General features: G+C 43.7%; 1 protein-coding gene across 1 annotated transcript in view; it reads right to left on the reverse strand.

Moving 5' to 3' along the window:
- The window catches only part of LOC108271255 (zinc finger protein 609), a 71,564-nt gene that overhangs the window by 3,096 nt on the left and 56,300 nt on the right, over positions 1-12,168 (reverse strand). Inside the window, exons 4-8 of the mRNA XM_017478699.3 lie at positions 8,327-8,414; positions 5,017-7,366; positions 4,614-4,932; positions 2,808-3,185; positions 1,181-1,259 (exon numbers count right to left, since the gene is read on the reverse strand). Coding sequence (XP_017334188.1) covers positions 1,186-1,259; positions 2,808-3,185; positions 4,614-4,932; positions 5,017-7,366; positions 8,327-8,414 — 3,209 coding nt within the window. The 3' untranslated portion in view covers positions 1,181-1,185. The remainder of the gene's footprint in view (positions 1-1,180; positions 1,260-2,807; positions 3,186-4,613; positions 4,933-5,016; positions 7,367-8,326; positions 8,415-12,168) is intronic.

The following is a 12,168-nucleotide window of genomic DNA, read 5'->3' on the forward strand; positions in this document are numbered from 1 at the left end:
TCCTTTAATACTGATAAACAGTTCATATATATTAACATTTATTTCACTTAAAGTACAGTACATTTTCATGGTGCAGTCAATACTGTTTATTTTTGTAATAAAGTTCAGCATTATTTTACTCTGAGTGCTACGTTTTCATTCAGTATCAGTTTTAAAATCTATCGGTTGATTAATCGGTCTTCGGCTCGGCAGGTGGTGCCCGACTTAGTTATCGGTATCGATAAACCTCTGATTCAGAACGAAGAGATCATATGATGTAAACAAATACAAATACAGATGCGACAAGTAGGAGGCGCACTACGCGCTATTCCTTTTTTTTTTTTTTTTAAGAAAGCTTTGTATAAATGTTCACAGGCCATCTGGTTGAGACTAAAGGTCTCCATTGAATGAACAGGAAGTTTATTTTAATTTTATTTTTTAAAATTTCCATCAGGTCGGTGATGGGAGCTTTCAAAACAACTTCTGAGACAGAGACAACATTCATGAATATGTGGATGTCCTGATTAACAGCCTGGTTTAAATTAGACTACTAGTTTATTTATAGTTTTGGAAATAAGACCAAATAAATTTGTTATAAAATAAAGTGGGCAGGTACAAACAAAAATAAAATAAAGTCCTGGAGACTTGTCTAGTTGAGACTAATGATGAACTGTCAGAACCAGAATTTACACACCATGCTGATAGCACTGCCATTTCTACCTCTCGGTTTTTTTCACAGTTTTCCGAGGTACGGAGGTCATATTTTATAATAATAATAATAATAATAATAATAATAATAATAATAATAAAAACAGTAAAAAGCCCTTTCTGGTTTAGGCCATACACACTTTGGACACCCACCTAACCTTCATAATTCCACTCCAACCCTAAAACCAAACGATTGGAGACAATTCTGCGATTGGCCACCAGGTGTCAGTGCACCACTTCATTTCCAGGAAACACATTAAAATCCAGCAAGTAAGGCCCAGCTTCAGCACTAGCACCTTTAAATAATCATGATGATTCAGGGTTGTGAGGTGCTCGCTGTGACAGAAACCCTTTTAGCACGAGACATTTGCGCATCTTAGCTAAATAAGCACTAAGGTTGCAATCAAAAGAAAACCTCTCAGACCCCCCATATTTCACACAACCGTGTCGTTCCTGTTATGGAAGCTGTCTGTTATCTAGCTGTTTGTCTTACCGTTCTCACCTCCGTGCTGGTGGGTAGAGGGAGGGGGCTGCAGCTTGCTGACTGGCAACAATAGCTGACGAGGGTAGACCTGTAAGGATAAACAGGAAGGGGAGGAGGATTACATTACTGGAGCACCTAAACATCTTTCATTGTGGAACTAAAATTTTTTAAATTCTTCAGGACCAACTGATGTGAGCAGTATATTCATATCAGTGAGCTCACTGAGACAGGGTCTATACAAAAGCTTTACATTGTTGTGTACACTTGGGTGACTGTGTGAGCTTGTGTACGAAGATTCTCTAGCAAACGCGAGAGAGAGAGAGAGAGAGAGAGAGAGAGAGAGAGAGAGAGAGAGAGAGAGAGAGAGAGAGAAACGGAGAGAAAGAGAAAGAGAGAGAAAGAGCGAGAGAGAAAGAGAGAGAGAGAGACAGAGAGCGAGAAAGAAACACAGAGAGAGAGAAACACAGAGAGAGAGAGAAACACACAGAGAGAGAGAGAGAGAAACACAGAGAGAGAGAGAGAGAGAGAGAAACACAGAGAGAGAAAGAGAGAGAAACAGAGAAACACAGAGAGAGAGAGAAACACAGAGAGAGAGAGAGAGAAACACAGAGAGAGAGAGAGAGAGAAACACACAGAGAGAGAGAAATAGAGAAACACAGAGAGAGAGAGAGAAACACAGAGAGAGAGAGAGAGAGAGAGAAACACACAGAGAGAGAGAAATAGAGAAACACAGAGAGAGAGAAAAATAGAGAGAAACACAGAGAGAGAGAAATAGAGAGAGAAACACACAGAGAGAGAGAGAGAGAGAAATAGAGAGAAACACAGAGAGAGAGAGAGAGAGAGAGAGAAACACAGAGAGAGAGAGAGAGAGAGAGAAACACAGAGAGAGAGAGAGAGAGAGAAATAGAGAGAGAAACACAGAGAGAGAGAGAGAGAGAGAGAGAGAGAAAAACACAGAGAGAGAGAGAGAGAGAGAGAGAGAGAAAAACACAGAGAGAGAGAGAAACACACAGAGAGAGAGAGAGAGAGAGAGAGAGAGAAAAACACAGAGAGAGAGAGAGAGAGAGAGAGAGAGAAAAACACAGAGAGAGAGAGAAACACACAGAGAGAGAGAGAGAGAGAGAGAGAGAGAGAGAGAGAGAGAGAGATGCTAGGCCAGTATGTTCAGGTTACATTCAACTGCATCAAAGCCATGTCACATACTGAGTTTAAATGCTAAGAACAATCTGATTATCTACATTAAAAGCCATGGGAAATGGTTGAATTGCATTTAAGGAAACCCGTGATGTAATAAACGAAGTGAAAAATGACTTGTGAAACACTAGACACTCAAGACGTTTGTGGTTGCGTTCTATGTAGCGATAGGAGAGGAGCCATCAGGGGATGCTGTGGTTTGAATCTTGCTAAATATCTCCAACCGACGAAGCGAAAGCGCTGCTACGCCGTAGACACAAATTAGAAGTCATTTTAAACCAGACATTTTTGGGTTATAAAATAAGCAGTTTGCTGAAAGGCTGCTTTAACAGCTTAGAGACATGACGTACCACATTTTAGTACGAAACATCAGTTTTCGATCTGAGGCGTTACAGTAACATTATAGTGCATGGCCTAAAGAAAATGTAGGAGAAGTGCGAACCTGTGGCATAGGACAGGTCGTACTGGCCAGGTACAAGTGGGTAGCCCAGGTGGTGGTGAGACTGCATGAGTCTCTGTGAGGGAGACGAACGGGGTCGATCCATTTCTCGTTCTCGCTCCCGCTCTCTTTCTCTCTCACGCTCCCTCTCTCTTTCCCTCTCTGCCGCTCCTCGCTCTCGCTCGTGTGACACCTTCTCGCTGACCGTGGGCGATTTGCTCTTGTACTGGTTGGCGTGTTGGTGCAGGATATCCAGGGCTTTGGTCTCAGAGGACGACTTGCTGCTGACTGTAGGGCTTGAGCGGGATTTCTCACCTTCCTCACCTCCGCCCATCTTGCCACCATAAGGTGAGAACGGGTATCCGGCAGGTAGATAGGAACCTCAATGGGGAAAGACAATGTTTGGATTAGGAAGAGGATTGGATATATGTATATATATGTATGCACGTTAACATTTAAGTACTCCACAAAAATACAATTAATTTAAAAAAAAAAAAACATCCACATAAAAAAAATTAAACTGTCTACACAATTGCAAATGTAGAAAATGTACTAGCAGGGCATTAAAGGGGGGGGGGGGGGGGGGGAAACCACACAAAGTGAGCCTGGCACATGATCTGACAACAAAAAAGCCTTATGAATCACGTTTTCAAATGTTAATAGCTTTGCTTACACGTTTCTTGTTTGTAAACAATAAAATAAAAGCCATAATATAATCTTGCGCATAAAGAGAGAAAGTTTCTATCCTCTTTGAGTTAATGGACACGGGCTGAGTTAATGTCAATATATAATAAAGTCAATGGAAACAACAATTCACAGCATGTGGCTTCAATCCAACTGCTAATAAACGTGTTGCTATAAAGCTATTTTTGCTGGCTTGCATTCACACCCTGCTCAGCTGCCAAATGCTTTGCAGTGCAGAAATATAGAAGAGAGGGGAAAAAAAAACCTTAGGGTTGCTACAGCATGAAAAATAACTGTTAGATGATGGTGATTAGTCTTTGCCCTTACGAGCAATGGTGTTGTCAGGGTATCCGCAGGTATCAGCACTTCAAATTTAATACTTTTTAATACCGTATTCAAGACATTTCCAAACAATTATGAAGACCTGCACGTTACTTCAATCATGCTACACGATACATCAGCTATAATGGATCGTGTTTATACATATACATCCATTTCTGGGTTTAGGTAAACCATAGCAGGGTGAACGTCTATAGAGGGAGATGGGAGACCAGAGCAAATATCCTTTTAGAATTAGCATTTGCTCCAACAGTGAAAGAAAAAAAATCCAGTATTTCCTTTCCATGGCTTTCCAAGAGAGGGAAAAAAACTATAGAGTTGGATTACGGCAGTGAGAAGAGAAAAAGATGTCGAATTTACCATCACTTCCTCATGAAATGCTGTAAACCTCTGCCCACAAAAATGTCTGAGATTACGCCAATATAAAAGCGGAGTGAATCTGACGAGTCTAAATGCAGGTTATAAGCGACTCAAACCGAGCCGCTCTAAATCACTGATGAGCCGCGCACACACACACACCTTTACCATTTCGAACAGCAACGAGCGAAAATAAAATCTAAATCTTCTTTACGGTGTCGGTCCGGTTGCATTTTTAAGACCTTTGAAACGTGAATTTAAGACATTTTACTGCTAATTAAGGCCTTATTTTTACATTAAGCACATTTAAGACTTTTTAAGGACCCATAGAGACCCTGGTTGTGCAATGCTTGCTATCTTAAGTACAGCATTTTCTAGCTTAATTTATATAAATCTGCATGCATCATGTTCCTAATAACGACTTCATACCTGGGTAGTTCTGCATCATGACTGAGGGCATTCCTCTGTATCCAGGATGGTTGGGGTCATAGCCTTGACCATAGGTATATCCATGCATGTAGTGCATGTAGGGTTGTTGCTGGGCCAGTGCAGAGGAGAAAGGCATGTGAGCGTTCGATCGAGGGTCTTTCCCTGCACTTCTGTAGTCCTCAGGGGCAGACAAACGATCGGCACTCTCCTTGCTCTCCTCCTTGGCGCTTGACTCCTTAGTCCGTGATCTCTCGTCTTTGCTCTTTCTCTCTCGGTCACGCTCTCGCTCCTCGTCGACTTGCCTCTGGTTCTCAGGGTACTGGTAAACATGGTCATATTTCTGTCAGCTAAATCCTAGTAAATTCAAAACCAGTTATGAATTAAGCAGTGAGATACTCCTTACCTGTCTGTACCACACTGACTGATCCATGCCTGGCCTGGCTGACTCCACTCCCAGTTTATTGGAGTCCTCTTTGCCATGATGGCCACCGTCGCTGAGCTTCACCTTTAAGCCTTCAGCCTGCTGGGGCTGGAGCTTAGCTTCCTCGCCTTTGGGGATGATGACAGACTTGGCTGGCTCAGAAGACGAGTCCCTTTGCTTGCTGGGTGCCTGTGGCTTTCCCAGGTCAGACAGGCTGGGGGCTTTTGTGAGTCCAGGGGGAACAGGACCCTTCTGTTTCCAGTCATCCTTCATGGAGGCTTCTCTCTCTTTCATGCCAGCCTCGGTCTTGGCTGCTCTGTGCTGCTCGGCTATCAGTCTCTGCCTCTCTTCGTACTGCTGCCTGTAGGCTGGATTAGTGTTCATGAGATGGTTGTGATACACCTGGTCTGGGTAACCATATGGGGGAACATAGTATTGGCCGTAGTAAAGAGGCTGCATGTACATGTTGGGCCGTTGCTGGATTACTGAGGCTTGCTGCTGTTGTTGCTGCTGATGCTGCTGATGCTGCTGATGCTGCTGATGCTGCTGCTGCTGCTGCGGCTGGTTGGAGGCAGTGTCTACTTTACGTTCCTCTTGAACCTCTGGCTTTGCCTTGTCTTCGCTTGGCTCTTGCTCTTCCTCTTTCTTTATCTTTACAGTTTGGCCATCTGGCAGTGGACCACCAGTACTAACACTACCAGGGCTAGGGTGAGTGTAGTTCGGAGAGTAGTAGTTGTCATAGCTAGCATAATAAGGTGACTCTTTATTGGTTGCAGGAGATGGAAAGAGGGCCTTTTTGGCTCCTTCCCTCACAGACTGATCTTCTACCTTGCTCTTTACACCCTCCACTTTTCCCTCACCATCTTCTCCAGCATCAGAGATATCGGAGTATGCAGGGCTGTTCGTCTTCACCGAAGAGTTATCAGCCCCGTTCTGAGTAACAACATGGAGAGGAGTGAGAGGCTGCCCACTACTGTCCATACGACTGGCCACACCAATTGATGGACTGGGAGCATTGTCTGTAAAGCTGTAGATCTTGTCTGCCTCGGCCTTAATGCTAGCTAAGCGACTCTGATGAAGGTCTGAAGAACCATTTAGATGGCCTTCACTTCTGCTTCCAGGATCAGAAGACTCGGAATAGGGGCTCTTCCCATCTTCAGCTTTCCCACTTTTACCTGGAGGCTTGGGGCTGTCTCCCTCTTTACCAAGCTCCTTCTTTTTCTTGTCCTTTTTCTTTTTGTCCTTGGAGCTCCCTAGAACCTGGTTCATAGGGGATGAGTCTCCAGGCACACCAGGCTTTGCCTGAATGCCTTTAAGCTGGGGGCTTTTGGGAATGCCTTGAATCATTGAACTCATTCCTGGGGGGTGGTTTGGACTCCCGGAGCTGAATGGCGTTGGCTGTAGAGCGTACATCTGCTGCGAGGGCATGCCTGGAGCCATGGGCCTGGAGGTTTTCATATTCTTCTGGGCCAGCTTGTCAGGCTTGGTGCTGGACTTTTTGGACTTCTTGTCCTCCATGCCATCATTACTGGCATCATCAGTGAGAGAAGGCCCATCTTCACAGCCATCCATGGGAATGCCACAAGCCTCTGCATCTGTTTCTCCATTCTTCTTCTTAGGCTTGCAGCCAAATTTCCCTGGGGAAGGAGATGAACTGTGTGCATCAAATCCTCTTCCTTTTGGCGTGATTGAGCGTGCTGGTGAAAGGGACCCTTTCTGGGAAACTGAGGCCCCATTACAACTCCCTGGCTCAGGGTGGAGAGAGGACTCTTCCCCATACTCACTATCCCCATCCATGTCCAGTTTAATATCATCGTCATTATGAGCACGAGCCTGATGATACTTCAAGCCATTGATGTGCTTGTACTTCTTGTTGCAGTTGGGGTATGGGCAGTCTATAAGTACTGGTGAGGGGCAATTGCGGTCTAAGGGAGGCGGAAGACACTCTGTCTTAATGGTGGGGAGCGAGAGTCCAGAAGAGGTTACAACACTGTTCGAGTTAGTGCGCATACGCTTGTTGCCTTTTGTGTCCTCAGAACTGGAGTTGGGCTCCATGTCGGAAACAGGCTTATTCTTCCGCTTGCTGGCTGAAGAGGGACTGGCTTTGACATCCTCTGTGTTGCTATTGGGTGGGGTCCTTCGCTCAGAGGAGTTCTGACTGCCACGTCGAGCCTTGCTGTTCGAGCCAGCTCTGGTCTTGCTACTGTTGCTGCCCTTGTTGTCAGAGGAGTTGCTGTTCTCATTGACTGGGGTGTTGCTGTTGGGACGCATTCTCTTACCTCGACCACGCCCAGGCCTAATCTCCAAGTCGCTTGTGGGGGATTCACAGAACCTAGAAGATTAGTTGAAAAAAAAGTCCAAACTATACAATGTGGAAATGTTCATAGCTATAAAAACAAATGGTGCAATTTTAATGCAAAATTTATTTCCCATTATCGCATAACGAAAAAACCCCAAACCCTTTTATAATCATTTAAAGAATGCAACCTGACTGTACTTGTTCTGTTTCTGTAGATAACTATAAATGATGGCTCATTTTCTTATAAAATACTAACACAATGTAAGGCCAGTGATTGATTTGTGCATTTTTGTGATGCAGTTTAAAAATAAATAACTAACTAAAACACAGTGCATGTTTTATGTATTTTTACAACTTGCAGCAAAGCTTGTTTAAATGAATAAATCATCATAAACCAATCTGATGTCAAGCAATTACTGAGTACACCATCAACACGATGTTAATGTGCCTCATCACTGAAGGGTGAAAACAGATTGGTGGCATATTTGGATTTCTGTCTCCTGCTGGAGAGAGAGAGAGAGAGAGAGAGAGAGAGAGATTGTGTCTATTCTTATCCTTTCCAGCTAGTCTCTGAGCAGAGCGTCTGGCCTCCTCCCTGAGGCTTAAGATGACGTGTGTGGGATACACCTGGATTACTGTGGCTCTGGGGGGAGGAGGGACCCATGTCTAAGGAGAGCTGACAGACAGGCACAGGTTGTGCTATTCAGAACTGATTGGGAGTAGTGCAGCAAAGCCACGGATCTAATCAGACTCCACTGCAGCTCTCATCACAGTCGGCTCGGATTAAATCGGAGGTTGGATGGATGGACGGACGGATTAAGGATTAAATGAACTAAATTAGCATTTTAAAAGAACGTAACTATTTTGAGTGTTAATGACATTCTGTGTATGTAGTCAAATATCAAAAGGCCTGTATAAAGGAGTGAAGATATGGTGATGCTTTGAAAGGTTTTGCTATATACACATTTTCATACAAATACTCCTCGTCAATACCTCGGGGGAGCCCAGTCGTGGCGCGTACAGTCCAGCAGCGTTCCAACATACGTTTTGTTCCGCCATGTCACATTAACCACCAGCATACCTGAAAAGATGAAAAGATTCTCATTATAGTGGAAGAATAATTCATATAATTCAATAATCCACCCTCTTTGCTGTATATTTGTACATCGAGCCTTCTTAGGGATGACGGAGTTCTTCCTTCATCCTTGTGACTCATTCATGAGCAGCCACTCTCGCCTCTCTCTGTATTCCCCGCACAGCTGTGGCAGATGTGCTGTTCCCATTTAAACAGATCAAATAGAGGTTTCTGAGGGCTGCGCTCTCAAAGACACACTCTTGTTTTTACTGCCTGCTTCGTGATTACAGCGGGCTAAGCGCGGCAAGGTGCAGAGTGAGTCATTTCTGGGGGAAAACTGGTTGATGGTGTCCTACGTCTGACTTTGCAGCAGTGAGCAGCCCTGCCTCTGCTTCCTCTAGCACTGTGGTTGCTGTGAGAAAAACAGCTGAGGCGAATAAAAGGACAGGATCAAAGAACTCCAATAAAAGGGATTGTCTGGCTGAGGGTTGCTATGATTGTGTGCTTCCGTTAGAGCGGTAATAATCAGCTTGGCTGACATTATATTTATGCACTGTTAGCAATTCAGGTAACTATGTGACTGAAAATGTTGTCTCAGGCGTTTTACTGTGCTGATAGGGTTAGCATGTAATGGTTAATATACTACATTTGGCAAAGCGTCAAGGATACATTTTTCATGGTAGTACATTAAGTGAAACACACATTTAGTCACTATCTATTTAATCTTGCACAAGGAATGAAGTGATGAAAGGTTTATACAAAAGTCAGAGAGATGAAATCCAGCAGATGAGCAAGATACTCCTATTAAAGCATGCACAGCCCTTTTCCTCGCTTTACACTCAAGCCAAATGTACTAAAATGTAGTCATTCCTGGCTAGCGCTGATAAACACTCTCCAATAATGTCATCATAAGTAAAATTTCCTAAAACATAGCACGTGTAACTCTCTTCCCATCCGCCTTATGTCTTTCAGAGAATTCCAGACTGCAAGAGCTGTGCTTACTGCCGCTACTTTGAAAAATGTCAATGGGGTCAGTGGAGGAGCACATTAGTGGTGGCCCCCCTGGTCTTTCTCCTGGAGTCATTAGCGTTCCTCCGGCCACCTGTCTTAGCCCCAGGGCTGACTCGGGGTGAATGGCCAATCGTTTCACCTCCTGTGCCCTTCAAAGGCCTTGGCGAAAGAAATAGGAGCTTGGCGTGTGCCCTTCTGGACTCTTACACTCGATTAATAAATACCTCTGAAGCAGTTAAACACATGCGCTCTGGTCCTTCACGGATCAGTGGCTCGGCAGTGCATCGTTGGGACTGTTCACAGCCAAGATTGATCTAGAATCCACAATTCTCTCAGCTAAATAAAGTGGCCTGTCTGCTGTCTAACGCAGGGGTGTCAAGAGATACCAATATCTATGGTTTAGCCATAGCATTTATGGTTTTTGACACCATGCTACAGCAATACAAGAGAACCCTGAAAAAGTCACACCAAACAAATAATATTCACTCAGCAGAAAAGCCAATTCACTGAAAGGGAAAGGACGTGCAATGTGAAAGACGTACATTTGCTTCTGCTACTGGTCGCTCTCATTTCGTGCCAACTTTATCTAGGTGAACTCTAACCTATGAACTCACAGGCCTCAGTTTTATGAGCCAACACAAATCAGGATTCCTGGACCATGGTCTCGTTGGACAATAAAATAGGAGAAGCTGCTTATTATTAAGTAGTAGTCAGAGCCTGACTACTACTACCCCACCCCCCACCCCCCAACTGTCTGCCATGATTTTCTTCTTAGAAACGATGGCGAGCAATCAATCACATTTAACACAACCAGATCAGCAAATAAACTCTACAGCTAATCAGTGAAGGCGTACAATTAGCTCGAAGTAAGGAAAGCTGTGGTTTGTTTTAGAGCCACTAGGATTTTGTGAACATTTGGCAGCTGAATAAAAACAAACCCTGGAGCTCAAAGTTGAAGTAACCAAAAAAAAGAAAAAAAGAAACTGAATTATTAACCAAGAAACAGTGAGGCGTAATGATGAAGCTCAAGTGGCTGTAAGAACCGCAGGGAAAGGCGCAGTGTGTAAAGCCGGGACTGACATCAGTATACTGGCACAAGTAATCCTGGCACGCCTGTGCTCCCTGGAACTGAGCCTTCTCTGGGCTTCTCTTCAAGAGCAATAAAGTTTGTAAAGATTTAGGGCTGACACTTGGAGGCATCAGCATGCATGGCTTCCATGGGTGGATGAGACACCAGCATGACCCTGGTGTGCCTCCAGCTTCCTGCCAAGGGGATTTGTGTCATGGTGATGGCTTGAAACATTGCCCTGATCTGTCTCTCGGTGTTCCATCAGGAGGTGAAAGCCGTCTAACCCGGAGTCTCCTTGATTTCATAAGCACGAGTGAGTCAGCGAAGAGCAAATAGACGCAGCTAATCTATTAATCCGGGAGGTATTCAGAGAAAATGTTAAAACACGGGAATTGAGTCTTCTTTTTCATATGGAATTAGCGACGTCGTTCTTCGTGATGTGGGTGAGCTGAAGAATGCGTCTTATTTCATCATGTGTGAATTAAATATGCTTACTTTTAAGCCTCTGAGATTTGGACTGCGCTGCACTTCGTTACTAAAAGCTGAACATCATTCAGTAATTGAGTGTATAAACAAGCTAGTTTACATATTTCATTATGCTAATGCTTCTTTCACAGTATCTTTATCCACAGTTCTCGTTCTAGCACATTTATTGGTTTATATCAAAACATATGTGAAAGCTGATCTATATTTACACCCTGAATCTTTTGAGTAAACTCTAGCCAGGTCTGCTGATAACTTCCCAAGAACATACAGTGCCCTCCATTAATATTGGCACCCTTGGCAAATATGAGCAAAGAAGGTTGTGAAATTTTTTATTTGTTTAACCTTTCGATCTTTTGTTCAAAAGATTCACAAAAATACTCTGCTCTCATTGATATCAAACAAAAGACAGGTTTATATATATATATACATATATATATATAAAACTTTGTTAAATATAGGTGTGCAACAATTATTGGCACCCTTTTAGTCAATACTTTGTGCTAGCTCCATTTACCAAGATAACAGCTCTGAGTCTTCCCTATAATGCCTGATGAGGTTGGAGAATGCACGGCAAGGGATCTGAGACCGTTGCTCCATACAGAATCTCTCCAGATGCTTCAAATTTGGAGGTCCACGCTGGTGGACTCTCCTCTTCAGTTCACCCCACAGGTTTTCTCTGGGTTTCAGGTCAGGGGACTGGGATGGTCATGGCAGGACCTTGATTTTGTGGTCAGTAAACCATTTTTGTGTTGATTTTGATGCATGTTTTGGATCATTGTCCTGCTGGAAGATCCAACCATGGACCATTTTAAGTTTTCTGGCAGAGGCAGTCAGGCTCTCATTTAATATCTGTTGATATTTGATAGAATTCATGATGTCATATATCCTAACAAAATGTCCAGGTCATCTGGCAGGAAAACAGACCCAGAACATTAAAGATCCACCACCATATTTAACCGTGGGCATGAGGTACTTTTCCATACGGCTACCTCTCTGTGTGCCAAAACCACCTCTGGTGTTTATTACCAAAAAGCTCTATTTTGGTTTCATCTGACCATAGAACCCGATTCCATTTGAAGTTCCAGTAGTGTCTGGCAAACTGAAGACGCTCGAGTTTGCTTTTGGATGAGAGTAGAGGCTATTTTATTGAAACCCTTCCAAACAACTTGTGGTGATGTAGGTGACTTCGGATTG

Source organism: Ictalurus punctatus, chromosome 10 (genome assembly GCF_001660625.3).
Source record: "Ictalurus punctatus breed USDA103 chromosome 10, Coco_2.0, whole genome shotgun sequence".
In the NCBI taxonomy this organism is placed as follows: domain Eukaryota; kingdom Metazoa; phylum Chordata; class Actinopteri; order Siluriformes; family Ictaluridae; genus Ictalurus; species Ictalurus punctatus.